We start from the raw sequence: 21,510 nt of genomic DNA on the forward strand, positions 1-21,510 counted from the left end.
AGATTTGAGTGTTGGACTTCTCAGCCCACTTCATGATAGATTGCCCGTTGTTTTATGGTAGATACCTCAATATTATACAGCTTATTATCTAAAATAAATAATCCTTTTCTACAGTACCCATTTTTATAATCTCTAAATGATATTTATGCTACTTAACCTCTCAAAAATTATCAAACCATTCATTACAGTCAGTAGGGAAGCGAGTGTAAATTAGAAGCGCGTACTCACAGAAGAGTATTAGTACTTTAAAATTTCGTAACTGATACTAAACCAAACTAAACACCCTTAAAAAGCTGTAGACATTTTACTTAACTCTCTCCTCGCAAAAATCCAACTTGTTTACAGTGAGATTTGGCTATTATGAAGTTATATTGTAATGCAATTATAAGATATCTATAAAATTCTTATGTTAGAAAATTCTGTGTAGCGTACAAGATAAAATTAAAACAGCAACACCACAAGTATAGCGACATTAGTCCTTGACATTATTTGTAAACATCAATTTCTTGTAGTTGAGAGCTATAATGCAATAGTATTATATGGTTATTCCGTAAATTTAAAAATAAATGATTTTTTCTGCTTGACGTCTATCGTTATGAAATAATTTCCCAAATTTACAAATGAATTGCAGAGGATTAATGTTGTTAATTTTTATAATGAACTATATAAAGTCAAACTGTAACATTCTTAAGTAATTTATTCAAGGCTGCATTTTATGAACATGTGTACACCAATTGCAATATGAAGGTAGAAAATTGTTGTGTTCAATTTATCAACCGCTTTTTCATAATACCGACCAGGTTTACATTTACTAAGAAAATTGATAAAGACTAACAAACACTAAAATAGAGTTTTCGTTTCCATTCTTTATATATTATTATAACATTTAATTTACTGTACTTATTTTTAGCTAAAATTATTACTAATTTAGATAAATCAGCAGGGCCTATAGAATGTAGTAAAATAATTTAGATACCTGAAATTTTTCAATAAATTAGTGTATGTCTCGCTTTTCATTCTCAGGTTTCTGCCTTTACAAGTGCAATGTTTGATGGACCATAAAAATACTCAGCGATAACCACTGAAGAATGAACCATAGCAGAAAAGTACTAAAGGATGATTTTTAAACATCAATTCAAACTTAAAGAAATCAATCAGCGTCTGTCAAGGTTTTTAAATTGATGAAAGTTTGATTTTCTCTCGATGAACGCTGATAATCCGATGAAATTACAAAATTTGATTTATATTTATACAGTCGTAATAAATTATACAGCTAACTAATTCTAGCTAAAAATATATCGACACAGCGCGCTCTTAATAGGGATATGTTGCAAAATATAAACATTTTATCGCACATATATCTAGTTCTTACTCAGTTAGCGTCGATCAAGTTGATCGTAATCAGTAAAGATTATTTTAGCTATTAAGAATTTAGTGCCCTCATGATGTTTCAGTTCTATATATTAACCGAAAGTTATCGAAGAAAAATATATTACAATACATTTTACTACGTCAGTATAAATCTGGTTTAGTGCAATTAAGACCTAAAAGGGCTTCATATACTTTTGAGAATAAAGTGTTAATGGATATCGATAATAGTGTCAATTTTTATCTACTAAGTTTCAAATAAAGGTTATTTCCACAATTTAATACTAGTTCCATGAACGTAGGAAAGAATCGTGATTAATTTTAATCTAACCTTAAGTATGCTTCTATGGCTATTTTTACGAAACAGGGAAAACCAATATCGATCCTAGGCATTCGATGAAGTCAACATGGACCTAGAATTCTTCAACGATTACTACCATGCTCAAAGGAAATTAAGAACATTACTGAATCCTATCCAGTTATTCCTTAAATAGTATAGAATGAAATACGTGACAATATTATCATTACATGGGAAAATTAAAGAACAATAAACTCGGTGAGAAATGCTATTTCAATATCTTTTTGTGTTGCCATATATTCATTACAACAGTAAAAACTAAATTAGTAAATTAAAACTAAAAATATAAAGAAAGAAACACTTTCGGCTGTTATTGTTTTAAATAATACCCTATTAATTAATAAGCGGACCCTATTTTACAACATCATAAATTATCTTTCTTTTGTAGTAATCTTGACGTAATCTGATTTTGCAGCAGTAGACTAGCGGAAGATATTTCATCTCTAGGCATTTAAAGAAAGACAGAACATTTGATTATTCCATGATTTACATAAAAATGATAAAATTGTGAATAATAACGGCGTTGTTACATATCCAAAGTAAATGAAAAAATTCTTTCAGAGCGTTAATTATATGCATAAGAATTTACCAAATAGAAATATGTTGTAATGGTTATTTTTCATACCTTATCTTGAAAGAGACAAAGGTTTATATGATCACAATCAAATCCATAAAAATAATGTTCAATAATTAACCACCGGTTCTTCCTATATAAAAATATATCATCGTGAATTGTTAAAGTATCTTCCCAACGGCTGGATAGTACAAATAATTTTTGTTTCGGATACGTTCAAAGTTTTCATTTTTCTAATGCTAATTTTTAGATAATCTATGAAATATCTAAAAATATAATTCTAATGCTAAAATATTCGATATTGGACGATGTGAAGTATTAAACAATGGCAAGTTAGTTTTATAGGGATGATTAAATTAAATCAAATTTTAATAGCGAATACCATCTATTTCGTAACTACGATAACTCTTTCCTTTTAATCTATTTTAATATTTAAAATAAAAATCTGTGCACAGCTGTTTTCCATTAGCTCTATCCCATCATTAACTTTAAATTTTAATAAATTTATTAAATCTTATAGGCTAAGTAAGAACAATGCCGAATAGGCACAGGATAAATTAATCTTTTGATAATGATTTTGCTTGATTAATTTTAGTCTTTAATTTTAAATTTGCCCTAGCCTCCTTTCTAGCCTTCGATTTGTCAATTTGACCATCCACGGCTAGGCTGGAATTAGACTAATATCGAAATAAAAGTAAATTTCAAGAGAGATTTAATGTCTATTCTGAAATTAATATCATTGTAATACCAAAATTAAGCACTATTCTCGTTCCAAAATAGAAAATGATGCCATTGATACCAGAAATGATACATGTTTTTGTAAAGAAGTTTAGTCTGTCCAGCTACAACAAATCTATTATAGTAGATTATCGTTTAAATTTTAATACGACAGTACTCGAGATATTGTAAGAATAAAACATTATTTTGTAGTAGATAAAATTAAATTCCTTTTACCACTACAATGAAATTTGACTACTGCCTCACTATCCCATCATATTTGCAACAGCTCAAACGGTAAGAATCAAACTTGTAATTTAAACAAAATTAAATTTTTACAAAAATTTCATTATACGCTCAAAATTTTATTCTATTGATCAGAATTTTGTTGCATTGAAATTTGGGATTACTTCTCGTATAATATCCACGTAAGATGAATGTTGTCAATGTCTGAATATTCTAAATCTGCGACAAAAATGTAGTATTTCAATTAGAGTAATGACTAAAAAATAAGACAATATAATTTCTCTGTCCCTAGCAATTCTATACAGCTTATTCGATTGTAGGATAATCTCCAATAGATTTAAAATGATATCCTAAGTTTTTGATCTGCAGAAATAACTCAATTTAACAAGTTATTTCCATCCATTTTTGAGAATTTATCAATCATCAAGAATGTAGATTTGAAATGTAACGCAAAAATATCCTTATTTACAGTTATTACAATCAAGTGTTAATATTTATCATTTATTGCAAACCAACTACTGTATTATAACGATTGAAGTCATAACTGTACATTAGCGAGCACTATTGGACTGATATTCTTCATTTAGATAAAATTTTGATGTAATAACATCATACATGCATGAAATTGGGAAATGATTGAGCCATACAGCTTTTATGATGCTACTTTGTCTAACAATAGATTTCCTTGTTTTAATGGCCGACCATATTACTATGATGTCACGGTGCTAACTCACCGTACCAAAATAGTACATGCTTTGCGGCTACAATGATATTGTAAGCCGAGGAGATTACGTAACCAGATATAGATTGTAGACGGTACGATTTAAATTGTGATGTGTTAAAGGTCATTTATATCTATAGTTGGATTAGTAGTATTCTAAGAGGTGTGTAAAAAAGCTGTAGATAAAATCTATTTAAACGATTGGACAAATTAATAACAGTTAGTTCTTAGTTCCTAAGGTTAGAAGTATAACGGAAATCGAAGGCGTACGAATTATTGCGAGATCGTAGATTCGATCACAACGTTATCTTGTCACACGGGAGTTTGTGACATATGAATATAAACTTATATAAAATATTTAAATAACATCAACTAGATACTAGCAATAATAAGGATGAAATAAATATGTATCTAGTAAATAAAATACCGTACGGAATCATCAATTCTAATGATCATTGGCCTTTGCCATGTTGCTAATATTTTTTCTACCGAAAGCTAGAACGCATGTTATGAGAATTTATATTATTTAGGAAGTAAAATTGCTCACCCGCATCTTTTGGCATAATAATTGTAGTAAAGCGGTATTTTACTGTAATTATAAAGGAGTATGAAGAAAATAATTCTAATCACTAGTTGTTGTCGGCTTAGTTAATCGTAGCATTGCACATCTCGTTAGAAATCGGAGGAATGAAGCCTAGAATGAGATAGTTTATAGACTAGTACACCAGTAATTATAAATACGTAAATACACCTTTGCCTTACTACAGGCGTGATATTGCTTTAGTAACTGCACACAGTAGATTATAGAACTTATAAATTAGGACACACATATTTTTTAAGATCGTTCAATCATATCGTAGATAGTTGATTGAATTTTTGTTATTGTTTATTTTTTATGATCAAATCCATCAGGCTAAAGTTCTAATTTAGGGAAATCAAGACAATTTTTTCTGTTAAGGAATAAATAGCCAAAATAATTTATTCTGCCTAGTTTTACTTAAAGTTATAGGCTATATCGAATTTAATAATTGCCTGAATTCTGATCATTGTATGGCTAAATAATTCGAAAGCCTATGATTGCACTTGCAAAGTTTACTGATAATATTGCATTCTTATAGAAATACTGATACAGAAAGCCTATGATCTGTTACTGAAGTTTCAAAAGTTCCAATAATGATATAACATACAATGTATAGCAGAATACTTAGTGGTTGGTATTATAATATACTAGTATAAATTCACGTCCCTTTGCTGACGGGTTACGATAATGTACTTATTTGTTAATAATTAACAGATAGTATTACCATTCGACATAATATATATCCCAGTAATAGCCAGGCACTACTTTATTCACAGCAATGCTTGTAGAATACTACTTTTCAATAATGACTTGATGGATGAAATGCTATATTAAGATTAGTAAATGGTCCAAAGCACATTATGATAACTAATGTACGGTGATGGACATACCAAGTTAAGATTAGCAGGTACTGTAAAAGATATCTACAGTGCGGTACAATGTCCTTAGTACTGTGGTCAATTTTATACCAATCATTATGATGTGTCTAACGATAGCTTGAGTATGCAAGCAAAGCTTGCTCTGTCGAAAGCAGCCGTTATAAGAAAATATAACAATCAAAATGGCTGTGTAGAAAACTCTGTAAAGATTCTATGTTTATTCAATTTTCATCAGAGTATTACATCGAATCAAAATTTAAAGGCCCAGTGGCCACCCTTAACGATATAACGAATACTATTTTAATAATCAGTACTCTACAGAAATTACTACCTTAGAGCTATTCGTTTTACATGAAGAAATCTTGAGGTAAAAAGTACTGTAAGAATCTTATACTGACCTATTGAAATGAACCCATAATCAAAGTCATCTAACAGTAGTATAAAAACACCCCCGCGCTGATCGTTTCAAGGGATGGTAGGTGGAATTATACCCTGACAACATAAGCGGTAGACAGCTCGATCCCAGACTGTATTCTCTTGCAAATGTAGTATCTTTGATGCTATGATGCTTCTAGGAACTGGTACTGCCATCTTATATTTATCGTTGGTACTATATTACTTTATATAAAGCCCATTTTTCTACACCTATGTTACAAGTTGAGTGTGATAAATTCAGATTATTTATCATCATATTGCAGTCTGTTATGGTCATCCATACTCTAGCTGAATACAATCGATTTTACGGCTTCTACTACAACACATTTATCGTTAATATCTTTTCATTCTACGATACTACCCAGTTTTATAATAGCAGATCTTAATAAAAATAGAATAAGTTTTTAGTATTTTATTTCCAACATTAAGTGCTTCTATTAATTTCCCTACAGAACTTAGAATGAATAGAGAAAGAATTGTAATTTTACATACTGACACGAATGCGAGATTACTATCATCACATTATCAGTACAATTTTGTATCTATACTGATCTATCACTTATTCGTAGAGGCAGGCATACAATTTTTATCATAACTTGGTCGAAAGAAAATTTAAGGGAATAATAATTCAATTAAGCTGATAAATACAACTAAAAGCTAATTAAGTACGGTAAAGATTGTGTATAAATGTCGTATATCAGCTAACTGAAGTTTTATAATGGTTCATCTCATCGTTAGGATTTATATCGGCAATATGGTTGCTGGTAAAGATTAAAAATTCTAATCCTAATTCTATATATGCGTATCCGTATTGACAATTATAATTCTTTATTTAGGTCGTCAAGTAATTAAGAGTCTTACCTTATTTATAGGAATGTCGTAAACGAGCACTATTACTTATTCTAAAAGATCAAGATGGCATTCAATCGAAGTATTAAACTATCATACTAGCAATTGTGATCCTATAAAACGGAGTTTATGCACTGTAAGGTAGTTGACAATTATGGTTAAATAGACGTCTAACTTAAGCTGAACAGTATATTTGATGATGGAGAAAGTTGCGTTGACTTTTTCTTTTTATCGCTTCCCGACTTCTTAATGCCGACTTTATTAAGTCGGTTACTTACGCTATTGTTGCCTGTTAATATTTCACTGTCACTTGGTCCCAATGGCGGCGCGATAGAAGTTCTGGAAAAAGTGACAGCTACGTCTACGCGTTGAGAATGCTCGGGCTGCACTTTTGCACCCGCAGTATCCAGTTCTCGATCAACTTGAAATTCAGGAAGCGGTTTGGATGATCGATATCTATTTGATTGTGAGTATTCATTTGTATCAGTTTTTGTACTAAATTTAAAGCGAAAGTGTTGCAGAACTTTCTTGGTTGATAATGTGTAAAGAAATGGGTTAATGCAAGAGTTCATCGGCATAACCAGAATAGCAATAAAAGGAAGTGCATGGATATCAATCTCATTTCCGAAAACGCCACTTATTAATAGGACATAAAATGGCATCCAAGTGGCTAAATCAGTTGTTAAAATAACTAGCATTCGGATAGCAACACGCTTTTCATAATTAAAGTCTGATTTCTTTTTCACTTTCAATCTTGCTTTTCGTAGCGATGCTAAAGTTAGACCGTACATAATTAGAATAGCTATCCAAATCAGAAATGACATTCCTAAAACTACAAATATCCAATTTGCAAAGTATGGGTTATTGATATTACTAGGCATACATACACTACTGTATTCATAAAATCGATTGTCAGATTGTTGGTTAATACTTGCTATGGCTGGTATTCCAACACATACAATACACAAGCTCCAGGATGTAATCATAGTTATAGTAGCACATTTCTTGGTAATTTTAAACTTTGGCATAACAAAAACGATATTGATAAAACGATCCACTGTAATGATTAACATTATGACTACTGACATGACACTAGAAATTGCAGTTAAGAAACAAGCTAAAGCACACATTGGACTTTGCAGCCAGTATTCTAAATTACTGGCATAGCGATTGTGTAGTATGCCATCTGCAAAACCAATAATGAGCAAGTAAATACCCATGAGGAGATCAGCAGATGCTAAGTTATTTACTAAGAGCTTGGGTACAGGATTACGGCACTGCTCTAAGGTTTTGTTCACATAAAGTGTCAAGATGTTGCCAATAATGATCATACATGATGTACACCACACAAAAATGCGTAAAGAAACATGGGCTAGGACATCATTACAGGTTGATAATTGCTCTTGATTATTAATGGGGGAGCAGTCTAGGACTGTAGTTGGAGCTACACAGCATAAAAATTCACGCGTTGAGTGCCTATAGAATGGATCAAACAATAAAATGCATATTGATATTAAATATAATTTTCTATTTCTCAGTACTTTTAATGTAACAAAGATTTGCTACTGAATAGAAATATTTTTGCTAATATTTCAGTCAAGACTTATAACATGAATTAAAAGGTCTTGCTTATATTAGCAAAAGAAAGCTATTTTACTAAAAGGAATCAAATGAAGGCTTTTAAGTGAAACTCAAAGACTTTATTGGTTTAAAATTATCACAGGTATATTTTGTATGTCGCAGAGGGATACAAGTTGCAGTTAAAATGCGATTTATTTTAATATAATAATTTCAGGATTCTACGGTAAATTCTATCTCATTATAGGTGACTAATTGCTGGTTTAATTTGGAATAATTTGGAGTGATTAAGTTGATAATCTGGATCCACTAACTGCTCTTGCAGCATATAAAAGGTGGTGTAGCTCAGTAGTAAAGGGGCAGTGAAATAAAAAGGTAAAGGTTGGGATATTCCTAAAATCGTGAACAATCTCCTTTATTTTGATTCTTTGGTTGGTTAAGCCAGTAGTTCCTCCCTTTTTAAGTTTTCTAAGTAATTTTGTGAGATTATTATTAACAATTTCAGCTAACTCGTGTTTTCCCTAAACTTAAGTTGAAATTTAATGTTGTTAGGTTAAGTTTAAGTTGACCGTTGATTCTTTAACTTAGGATTATCCAAAATATCATACTTTAATGGCATCTCATGTCTTGTTAGTATCCCATCATGTAATACTATTCTACACATGCAAGTGGCTAAAAACGTAATAACAGGCAATGAAAACTTTCATCTTAGCTATTTAATTAGTAGCATTATCGAATAATTTTGCTAACGATAATCATTCCCATCACCGACATATTTTAGTTTACTATAAATAATATCGTTTAGTTTCATTGTTACTCAATCAAACTTACAAAGTATATAGGCTAGTTAATCCATTAAAAATATCTTGATTAAATTCCACTAGTAAATTTCTCTCTAAATGCCTAAAGTAATCGATAAAGGTCCAGTACAGATTATTTCTTACGTATATAACAAATCTTAATGAATGACGGTATACAATGTATAAAATTTCAAATATGATTCTCACACTTCGAATTAAAAGTATTACTAGATAATAGCTTACAGTTCCTTCAGGTTACTCAGAATTGAAAAGCAGTTTGCGTCCAGCTTTCGAATATTATTATCTGATAAGTATCTGTAAAATGGTAAGGACTATTTAAATTTTCATGTTAATCCAATCCATTATAGAACTTTACTTCTACTATAGAAATCGTCTATTTAAAGTATTTTGAGAAAATTATATTCCTAAGTTCGAATTTTTAATATGAATAGCGCCCTAAAACATTACATTTACTGCAATCTTATCGATCATACGTACAAAGTTTCGAGGTAAAAAAATCCCGTAAATGTTTTACCACAGACATCACTCATGAAGTTATTTCCCATATATCTAGAAACAAAAGCAGCAAATTTATGCTAAACTAATACAATAATTTTTTAATTCAATATACGTTACTCTTTCATTCATGGAACATTTTTTATCGAAAATTGTAGTATAAGCTAATTAGTAAGTACGGCATTCTAAGAATAGAATGTTGATACTAAGCTTAATCAGATTAGTTATTTATCATTATACCGTTATAAAACAGCTTTACAAAATAACTTTACATGTGATCAATAAGTCATTTCTCAAAACCACGTATCCGGGAATAATGTCTACTCTATCTGAAACTTTTTCTCTACTATCAGAAAAAATAAAGACTTGGGCTCCTCGTATTGCACGCTAACCACTAAATTTAATGGCTAACTATGTTATACGGTATGCCTTGTTCATATACTCTTCTACAATAGTTCAGACATCTCAGTTAGTAATATTAATTAGGAAGCCTTCCGATGAATCAGAAGCTAACTTTACCTACTACTAACTAATGAAGACAACAGTATATATATAAGAACATAGGCATCTAATGACTAACACAAAATAGTCAGATTACAATATATAATTGTTACGGAGCAAAGCACCGTACTTGCTAATTAAATAGATTTTGTCAGTATTTAGCTAATACATCATATTGGTAAGCATAATTGAAATTAAGAATATTAATGTCTAGATTGCTAGACGACAAAAGGCATAATTGTATTTGCAATTAATTAGTAGAACCTATATACAGTAGATATTAATAATGGCGATACGTTAGCACCCGCTACGTACGCGCGATTATCATGCATTTATCGTGCAATTATCGCGCATTTATCGTGTGATTATCGCGCATTTATCGTGCGATTATCGCGCATTTATCGTGTGACTATCGCGCACTTATCGTGCGATTATCGCGTATACAAATCATGTAAATCTTATATTGTGAAGTTACTATGTGTGCACCATAAATTTAGTGGAATGGTATAAAAGGACGAGCGAATGCTCAGTTCCTGAGTTCCTTATTAGATCGTGTACGAGAAGGTACTCGGCTACTCTACTAATAAAAACTATACTAATCTTTTAGAACAGTCTTATCCCTGTGTGACCGAAAGTAGTAAAGAACTACCATACAGTAGATCTCCAGGTGTAGTGGAGCAAGGCATAAGTAATCTATTAGTTTAGTGTAGTAGTTCGCAACATAAGTTTGTGACAATCCTATCATGGAACACTTTTCAAGATAATATAAAACCTTCTATACTCTAATCTCAACTATACAGCATATAATACTGCAATAGATACAAAGCCTTAAATTTAATGAATAAAATACAAGGTAGTTATCATAAACTATTCAATAGTGAGGATTTTAGGGCACTATTGTGTATACATATGGCCTAAATTATTCAGATTCTTTAATGAACTTACAGTATTCTAGCTTTGGCATATCCACTTCTTGTGTCTTTGTTAATTGCAGTGATCTTGTTGTGATCCAAATAGCTATGATGCAACAAAAATATGAGTAAATATATTTAGGAAATTTGCTTTAATGCATTCATGCAATTAAAACTAAAAAATTTAAATCCTATTACAGTTCTTAGTCCTTCAAGTTTACGTTATACCTACATTGCCTGTAAAGACAAAAGATCTGAAAAGTAATAGGCATTAATCTCCATTATTTGGTTATAGCTCAGATATCTGTCAACGTATCAGTAGATAAAGGGTTAATTTTTGATCTTTCTTTAATTAACTTAATAGCTAATTAGTAAAAATTGAGATTCTTATTTCTTGGTCAAACATACAAGCTCCTTAATGATATGCTCTGTGCAACAAACATACTATGATCCAAATGGGACAAATTATTGTTACGCAAATCTCTGTTATTATAAAACATAAATTCATCTTTGTTAGAACTAAGGAGTCGATATGTATGTTACATAAGGCATTCTATCTATTTTATAAGTTAATATGGAATAATTTAAGTTTATTGCATTTTTTCTTCTTACAATGACTTTAATTCTTTCAATGGCTGGATAAATTCTTTTACATTGCTCGATAGCAGGTTATTTCGACTTAAATTTCTAATTTAATTAAAGCCAATATTTTAGAAAGAATATCTCATTAAATGTCTGAAATATAAGCATTCTAAAATAGATTACACATTTACAGTACTTCTATAGTCATACTCCTTTAATATTGTAGATTAACGAATCATTTTTCAGCCTTGATAAAGTAATATCAAGTAGAGCATTTTTTGTAAAATTCTACTTTATTACATGAAATTAGTTCATCTAACATTACTATCTACCTTCAGTCTAAGAATTTCTGACTTATTATTTTAAAATCTACAATTTACATTCTTACAATCAAAGTTTGAACTTCAATTATCTTTATACAATCCTATAATTTTTATCTTAAGATAACTTGGAGCTGCATTACTGCAATATTTAGTTGTTTAATTACTTATGAAGCTGAATTATGAACTACTATAATATAAAGTAGAGATACAACTTAAAATACAAATACTTTTTGGCCTTTGTTATATATTTAGATGATAACAGCACTTCTGAGAATTTACGTTAGACTACTGGTACTAAGATTATGAAATTATATTTTATTATAGGTATGACATAATTTTGCTGTATGTTCTAATAAATATGAATATACTTATTCTACTTGTAAAATCATAAGTCAACTAAACCACAAGCTAAGCAATCTTCGAAATGTATAAATACAATTAGCTGATTGATCAATAAACAATTCCTGATTAATGGTATTCTAAGCTGCTACGAGCATAATAGCCTTCAATACAACATTAGAAATTTTTTCCATTTATACAAAGTAGCAAGTATTATGTTATTATTCTTACAATCTTTCCAAGCTAATCTCTTTTGAGAAAACATCCGCTTCTAACAGTAGTATTTGATTGCCGGCAAGATTACTAGTAACCCAGAAAAATGTAGTATTAATTCATAAGATTTTTCAGACTTAGAAATTCAATATACTTCATGTAATTACATCAAATATTGAAATTAGATGCTTAGGTAAGCTTTACGAATATGTAAATCTGATAAATTACGAAATATATTGGTATTCATGACAAAAGTAAATATTTGTTATGATATCTTACAGATTTTTCAGCGTGGATAAAGGTGGTAATCTTATATGATTAGATTGCAGGTCGCCTGCAATATCCAGGCTATTGTAACTTATATCTCTTAAAGAAAATAAAAATTTAGAACATTAATAGAAAGCTAGCAGTTTAAATTATATTAAGACAGAGGAATAAAATGTCTCATGTTCTTGAAATATAAACGAAACATATCCTCATAATTAAAGTCTGTTCATTCATCAATGCTCATTTACAATGTCTTAAGAAGTGGCAATTTCTCCATGCAATTAGTGGCATTTTGACCTAAGTTGCTATTGCCAAGATTCCTAATTAAAAATCGATCAATGTTATTTAGGATAATGATCACTTGCTCTCCTAGCAATACATTTCTGAATATAAATGAGTCAAATTACACTCGTAATCGCACATCGATTACCATAAACTCACATGATAAATAAGTCAATCAACGGCTCTACCACGGCACATTGTATGTGGTGCATATTGTTGCCCACTAAGTTACTTTATTGGAAGAAAGGGTATCATAGATTAAAAATAATTGACTGTCTTAATAAACATTATGAACTGTACCAGCAAATCGTGAATCTTATAATTTGAAATTGAAGCTCATTTTTAAATAAAAGTGCTGCTATAAGGCATCAATGTGTTTAGAAATTTTATGCGTACGAGAGCGACATAAGTTATTAATGCTAAATCTAGGAAAAGTCGCCATTCGAAAATTTTCATTTTATTAATATAAATATGTATCCAATGCTATAACTAAGAAGCTTTATTTCAAAGCTGAGACTTCATATGTAACATAATGTAAGACAGCCGGTTTACACATCTATTAGTATTATGAACATTGAATTAGAAATGACGATAACGATAGTAACTTATCTGCATGTAGAAAATTTCTATTTAAATGGAGTCTTTCTTAAATGAAGTATCGACTATGAATAGTTCTAATTTTTTATTTTTCGACTGCATGACTTATTTTATTGAACAATGTCTATTGCAGTATTATTAATAAATCCTGCTGTATCTCGAGCTGTGAGAATTATATAAATTGTAGCATGTCTTTGAATACACTTTTTAGATAAGTAAGAGCAAGCAAGAAAATCATTTGCGCAACGCACTATCGTCCAACCGTGTTTAAAATAGATGAATTCACGCATTATTAACTTTCTACTTTGTAAATTTTAAGCAATTGCATTACTTACAGCTCTTCTAGTATCTCTAAGCCTTGAAAAGCGTCAACTTGGACATCGCTAATGTTATTATGACTAATGTCTCTGGTTTTATAGGAAAGAAACAAAGAAAAGGATCAAGAGATAAAAATGAAATATGAGAAAAGAGATCGATTATAAAACTAAAGATTAAATTGAAACAATATTTGCATTATTAAAATAAAATCATGATTAGTTTTTACGTTTATAATGTGTCGTATCTAGCCACAACTGTAAGATATAGTATTTACATGGAGTGCTGATGTTGCATCCATATACGAAGATATAGCGAATAGCCTTACTTAGATGTTATACCTGATATGTCTTAACAACACAAAATGTGTCATGATTACTTGTATATAGATATATTATGATATAAGAATGGTATTGTAATGCTAATTATGGTTACTATAAGTTATTAGATTAATTCCATACTGAATTCCGTTGACAATACTACGAACCGTCGTATTGATTTTGTTTTTGTTATTGATTAACCTCTAACGCTATATAAGTAGATTCGCTATCCCTCTCAACTAAATCCTAAATTTTAAGATCTGTGATTTGTTGTACGACTATTATTACTCAGTTTAAAATAACAATTGTTATTTGAAATATTATTAAGAAAGAAGACTTCATTACAGATGGTTATCGTGATTTTATACATACAAGATTTTAAGAGATGTCAAGTTCTTAAAGCGACAACCCTTTAATGTTGCCAAGTAATTTTGGGCTAAATTTCTATTAAATGGATAAAACTGGGTTAAAATATCAATTTTCAATTTACTTGATATAACTATGATAACATTTTCATGAGTAAAATATAACATATATCTTATTAGCTAATAATAGCTAAACTTAGATACTTACAGAGTTCTTACAGTTCGAAGATCATCAAAATAATGATTCCCTATTTCTATCATCTTATTACGGCTGAGGTCTCTTAGATAATTAAATCATTAGAATTAGCTTAAAATAATTTAAGATGGCATAGTTGTTAATCTTTACTGTAAAAGTAAAGCATAAGAAGTTTATCTCACAGTTTAGTAAGTTTAACTAAATCCTTTGCGAATCCGAAAGCCAGGGAACGTAATTTATTGCTGCTTAAATCCCTAAGTATTTAATGATGTGTTTGTATGTTACACCTAACGACAATTCTCATAAAGCTTAATCGGTACCATAAAATGATTTAAAAAAATCCGCTATAATATGATAAAGAGTGCAATATAATGGATATAAATGCAAAGAAAAATCTGAAACGGTTAGCTATTGGACTAAGCTGATCAATATGAATAAATATTATTGATACAAAATATGGTATTAATTATGTAGTAAAAAAATATATATAACATAGGATATTCTGGATAATATCTCAAGAGTTTGCTAAGACTAAACGAAATTATGCAATATCCTGGTCTATAACTAATACCACATTTCATAATGTTAGAAGATTTGAACGTATATTTATCTTCTGTATGGCTAATATAAGGTAGTATTGTTATTTGTTTTTAAGCGATAAGCTATGCGACAATAATGATACTGCTATAATTCTAGCTACTTTATGTGAAATGCAATGTGGCGAATAATTTAGATAAAATTCTGATTTCTGATCTTCTAATCTTATTAATCATTTATTATTTCGCCATCAAAACGATTTTTTGTTTTATCATTATGTATAGTTATTCATGATGAAGATGCAGCAATGCAACTATTACTTACAATATTTCTAAGGTTCTTAAACCTGAAAATGAACCTTCATGGATTGTTTCAATTTCATTTTTAGACAGATATCTAGGTAACAACATTGAGATATACTAAGCAAGCTATTTCAATCTATTTCTATAACACCAAATTAATTCTATATTGCCAAACACAGAAAAGGCATACTTCAAGAGTAATCGTAAATAAGATATATGCGATAATATTTAAGATATGATAATTTAAGCTAAGAATTTCTGGAAAAGACTTACAATTTTTTAAGATTTCCTTGCCTATAAAACTGATTGTCTTCAATATATTTGATTTTATTTTCAGTCAGATTACTACAAATAATGAAGAAGGAAAATTTCTCCATATGCTTGTTACTAATTAACACTTCATTAGAGTTTCATAACAAAATAACAATGCCCTTACAGTATTTTTAAAGCTGCCAAATGCTTCAAAGCCCTATTTGGAATAGAGACAATTTCTGAAGAGTTTAAATGACTAAACAAGCAAATATCCGGAGTTAATTTGGATCTAATTAAATGTCTAATGAGTTTTGTCATGCTAAAAAAGTTATGTTTATTGTTATTAATCTTACATCTCTAGTAGGTGAACCAAATTTAAGAAAATTTCGTCTTGTATATTTTTCATATCATTTCCACTAATGTCTCTGCAATAAGTTAGATATTTACAAGCAAATTTTGATGATCAGATGACTTCTATTACGGAAATCATTTAAGAGCAGAACAGTTTTGAAAAAAATGCGTTTTAAGTTTTTATTCAATCAGTCATTTAACTATAATCCGGTATCGCTGGATGATACTTACATCATTTCCAACCGTTGCAATGCAATAAACGTGTTAGAGTTAATTTCGTTAATTTTATTACCTTTAAGCAAGCTAGAATAATTAAATTTTATCATTCATTAGAAACTTGATTAAGATATAGTGTTTTCGTGAGCCCGAATGGAATAGGGCCAATGGCCTTTAGAACGATCGTAAATCAACAATTTACTTTATTTATAAGTGAAAATATAAATTTGTCAAATTTCATCGAAATTGGCTAGTAGATTTGCTCAAGATTTGCAAATTTGACCTAAAACATGATCGCAATGGATCTTCATCGTACATAAAGATATATTCTAGTGTACTCTAGTACTTTTAAAGGTTATAATATACGGTGAATAAGGGCAATATTGTATCAGCTAATCGCACTAGGTACATAAAATAATTGTTTAGGTTACTACAAAGCATTTCTAATGACTGTCTTTGGAAAATTTATTATGCCACTTCCAAATACTGTTAAATATTAAGCAATTAAGCGATTTACAGCAGTAATAATTTTATTATAATCTATAGTAACTACATTTAATTCTATTCTTCTAAAAATAAGTAAATATTATATCTCAAGGAAATCTTATTATTACTTACAGGTGCGTTAAATGCGGTAAACTAACAAAATAATCCCGTATTTTCTTGAGTGAATTAAAGGCCAAATTACTAAATCGGAAATGATAATTAATTATAGATCTTGAAGACGTAGATTTTATGGCCAAAAAATAATCTAGTATATGCAATGGCACTCTTACAGTTGCTTAAGACTTAGTAATCCGTATAACATTTTCTCATTTATAATGTCAATACGATTTCGTTGAAGATTCCTAAGAATAAGATGCTATTTTTCAAATTTTACCAATAACTGATCAAAATATTCAATACATAATAATTAATGACTAATCAACTTTCAAAAAGTGCCACTCTGAAAACCGATCCTTCTACAAATGCAACCTCGAATATTATTGATACAAGCTGTAAATCCTACAGGTTCTTACAACTCTAGAAGATGCGATGAGGAGTAAAGAAAATAGTCTTCTATGTTCGTTATGTTGTTATCGTTGAGATTACTATGTTTAGAATAAAAGTCAAAAATTTAATTCCAGTTGAACTTGACGAACTACCAAATTATATTCACTAGAACATCTAAGATCATCAATTAAAAGCACGTAATTTCCGGTGGTCGGAAGTAAATTTTCATTCAGAATATTTTGCATAATTAAAATGAAAACATCAGATACTAAAAGATCCCTAATTGGACAATACAACTCAGCATTTTGGTGTGGCAAATTAATATTCTTAATGTCTTCTTGCGCCTTTATATCACATTATCAAATGGCGTTATATTACTTCGAATTCAAAATAATGTAACACAGCCATAATAAAAAATAACGAAGCCAAATAGATCTTTATTCGTAACCTACTAGATTTAAGTATTGACTAAATATCTAATGGAAGTTGCAGTTTAACAATTGTAGTTTCATCATAGTTAAAGTACTAGGTTATCTTACATTTTTCTTAAGAATTTTAGAGGCGAAAATTGATATCTAGTCAATGTTGTCAATCTATTTCGAGATAGATCGCTAAAATTAAAAATGTAAGAAAATTTAGAAGATAAACATTTTAGTTGCAATTCGTGAATCTAATTTTACAATATTTAGTAATTACACGTAAGATCTTACAGAAATTGAAGCCTGCCTAAACCTTGAAAACATTTTTCTTGGATGGCAAAAATTCGATTTCGAGACAAATCCCTAATCATTTCGATTTAAAATATGGATATATTAAATAAGTTAACCTGAATCGCTAGCAAATAATAGAAATTTTTTGCTTACTCTACTTGCACAGTATTCGTTTATAAAATATAATTATCAACGACATTTTTAAGCTATTTTATGCTTTGCTTTAGGTGAATGTGTGAATTTTGAAAGGACAGTTATGCTCAATTATAGTATGTCTGTAACATTATGATCTTATATAGAAGATGCCTAGTATAGTAATATCCTAATATACGAATACTTATCATATACCGTTTAAGTACTGTATTGTATTACATTCATAATGTACGACATCATGACTACATATAGACGACATGCTATACATATAAAGACATTATCTCAATCCCATCTAAAACCTATAAATACCCTTGTACGCTAACTCGTTAGTCAGTTCCTACATTCCTGCTATCTCAAATACCTTATCTATAACAACCATATCATTGTTAGCCTGTAACTTGTATCTCAATAAAATCCTTTATACCTTCTATCATCGTCTACCTTAAAATACTTTACGCTACTTAAAGAAGATATCATTACATGTCTAGATAAATAGATATTCGCAAAATCAATAGTTTACTCACAGATTATTTAGATTTTGCATCCCTGTAAAAGCATTAGCTTGCAATTCTTGAATATTATTTCTAGTTAAATTTCTATTTGATTTGACAGATAATGTTAATGTTTGTAGTCAAGTATTTTTTAAATGGTCAAATATTTAATGAACTGCACGCTAAACAGATTTAATATATGTGTAATTACAATTTAAGCATTGAATGCATTCTGTTAAAGGCACCAACTTCTATGTTTTGGATCTTGTTTTGAGCTAATGACCTAAATAAATTTAATGCGTTATTTAAAGTGCAAATAAGAACTGATTTCGACACAGTAATTACTGTAGCTAATTTTTCGCATACAATTCCGTTAAATTGAGTAAAGATGAAAATTGATTCTCGTGCATTCTAGTCAAAAGATTTCCTTGCAAATACCTTTAAAACAATAAAAACAGCATTTAAATATAAAAGTGAATAAATTTTGAGAGAAAATATGTTCTATGGTGCAAAGATACTTTACTCTATGCCTACAGCGTTAATATTCTCTAGTTCACTCACAAATATTTCAAGTCTTCTAATTTGCTGAAGGATTCTACGTCTAAGCTAGCCAGTCGATTAGCTGAGAAATCCCTATGTTATATCATTATCATAATAACAGGTCTATGTAAGGGGATTATTCCGTATCGATTTTCTTAATTCAATGGTAAACAACTAATAATGTCGTAAAGGTCATACAATGTCTGTAGTTTCGTTAAACCAACAAATTGATGTGCTTTTAACTTGGCGATTATGTTTCCGCAGATAGACCTAATCAATACCATAATTTAAATTAAAGCTACTAATTTGTCATATTAAATTATAAAAAAATTTAGCATTAACGGCTCAGTTGTGTCTTGCTTCTTACACTTGTGTAACAACTTACAAGGATTTCAAGCTATGCAATGCTACAAATGCTGAAGGATCTATCGTTGAGATTATATTTCCGCATAAATTGCTATAATTCCGGGTATAACAGTCATAATTTAAAAAATATGATTGATAGAATTCAGGATTGATACAGCTTTTGAAATATTAAGAAGGATAGATTACTGCTAAATAAGCTATTGGTTATCGCTATAGTGTCCTCGTAGTTCTGAAAGTGCATTTTATTAGCGCTTAGAAAAAGTTTGCTCTACTGAGCTTATTCTTTAGAAGAAGTGTCATTATATCGGATATTGATAATGTTCTACGCTTAAACGTTACGTCCATTTATACTTACAGAGTATCTAATTTCGATAAGCCGATGAATGCAGTGTATTCGATATGTTCTAGCTGATTTTGATGCAAATATCTGTATGCGAAGGAATTAAACGTAGAAGCATATCACTTATGTCTATAGAAAATACCCAGCACGTAGCATCTATTTTAAATAACCAACCCTACAAATAATATATCGTATATATGTTCTAGCAAGCTTAATTATCCTTACAATGATTTCAATTCAGTCAAATGAATAAAGGATAATGCGGAAATATTTCTTAAAATATTCCTGGATATGTCCCTATCCGAAATTTACAACGGTTAGAATGCTAAATCGTACTAAGTAAATTCATAACGATTTTCAACGAATTTAAGTTCATCTTACAAAATTTTCAATCTTTCCAAGTGCATCAAATTGTCTTTCGTTATATTTTCTAATAGATTTCCTGATATGCGCCTAACATTTTCCCAAAGAAATACAATATTAAATTTTTGGGAAATAAATAATCAAATGCAATCACATTATTAATTATTTTCGAAAAGTTAAACTTCTAAAAACTAAAAACTAAACCATTTTCTACCTTAAAATCTCATCAATATTGCCTAATATACAATTAATGCACGGTTGCAAAGGTACTTATAATAGTATAATATTACTACTTAAAATTCTTTTAGAGCAATATATTTGCGGCAATTACTAATAGGATATATGAAGCCATTGCTAAGAATATTTCAAGCCCATTATGTCAATTATATATATATCATTTGCAGTCGCAATTGAATTTAGTCAACTGCTATAATTGTAGCGATATAACATTTCATACAATTCTTCAAGATTATGCATGGATTGAAATGCGTCTGGATAAATTTTCTGTATTCGATTATTGGCCATGATTCTATCCAAGTAATGTAATGCATGAATGATAAATTTTTCCAAAAAATATGATTTAAATAAAGCAATGTCAATACTGTAGCAAAATAATCGTATCAGTGTTTAAATAGGTAGATAATTGTAATAAATAGAATATTAAATTAATAGACCTTACAGCGTTTTTAATACGGTTAGGTTACCGAAGACTTCTTTCTGAATCTTATAGATGCTATTAAATGCCAGATTACTTGTAGTTTGAAGTAAATAATAAAGTTCAGTAATATGATATATATGAACGTATATAAAAATAAAGTCATAGAACTCGGTATTCAAAGTTAAATACTTAAAAATTTGCTCATGCGTTCGACTCCGTGTGATATATACCAATCACGAAATTCCAAATTTTAGAAAAATAAGGGCTTTATTGAATCTTATACAAAGATTAACTACACAGCTCTACTCTAGCCGAATACTACTTCTAAAGACTTCTACAACGAACTAACTGAATAATCTAAAGTTGCATGCTTTTATACTTCCCGTAGCATTCGCAGCTACAATCCG

General features: G+C 29.6%; 2 protein-coding genes across 2 annotated transcripts; both read right to left on the reverse strand.

Moving 5' to 3' along the window:
- Positions 1 to 6,896: 6,896 nt before the first annotated feature.
- Positions 6,897 to 14,323, reverse strand: TRIADDRAFT_51798 (uncharacterized protein; the record flags this gene model as incomplete). The annotated part of the gene is made up of 10 exons (XM_002108615.1): positions 6,897 to 8,202; positions 9,136 to 9,207; positions 9,348 to 9,419; positions 9,603 to 9,674; positions 11,067 to 11,138; positions 11,645 to 11,719; positions 12,508 to 12,579; positions 12,769 to 12,855; positions 13,971 to 14,042; positions 14,292 to 14,323. 10 exons carry the CDS (start codon positions 14,321 to 14,323, stop codon positions 6,897 to 6,899), a joined length of 1,932 nt encoding a protein of 643 aa, XP_002108651.1.
- A 1,779-nt stretch (positions 14,324 to 16,102) lies between these two features.
- TRIADDRAFT_51799 (uncharacterized protein) lies at positions 16,103 to 20,970 on the reverse strand (the record flags this gene model as incomplete). The annotated part of the gene is made up of 9 exons (XM_002108616.1): positions 16,103 to 16,241; positions 16,276 to 16,347; positions 16,505 to 16,576; positions 17,108 to 17,176; positions 18,022 to 18,093; positions 18,870 to 18,941; positions 19,762 to 19,833; positions 20,098 to 20,169; positions 20,903 to 20,970. 9 exons carry the CDS (start codon positions 20,968 to 20,970, stop codon positions 16,103 to 16,105), a joined length of 708 nt encoding a protein of 235 aa, XP_002108652.1.
- Positions 20,971 to 21,510: the final 540 nt, after the last annotated feature.

Source organism: Trichoplax adhaerens, genomic scaffold (genome assembly GCF_000150275.1).
Source record: "Trichoplax adhaerens TRIADscaffold_1 genomic scaffold, whole genome shotgun sequence".
Classification (NCBI taxonomy): Eukaryota; Metazoa; Placozoa; class Uniplacotomia; order Trichoplacea; family Trichoplacidae; genus Trichoplax; species Trichoplax adhaerens.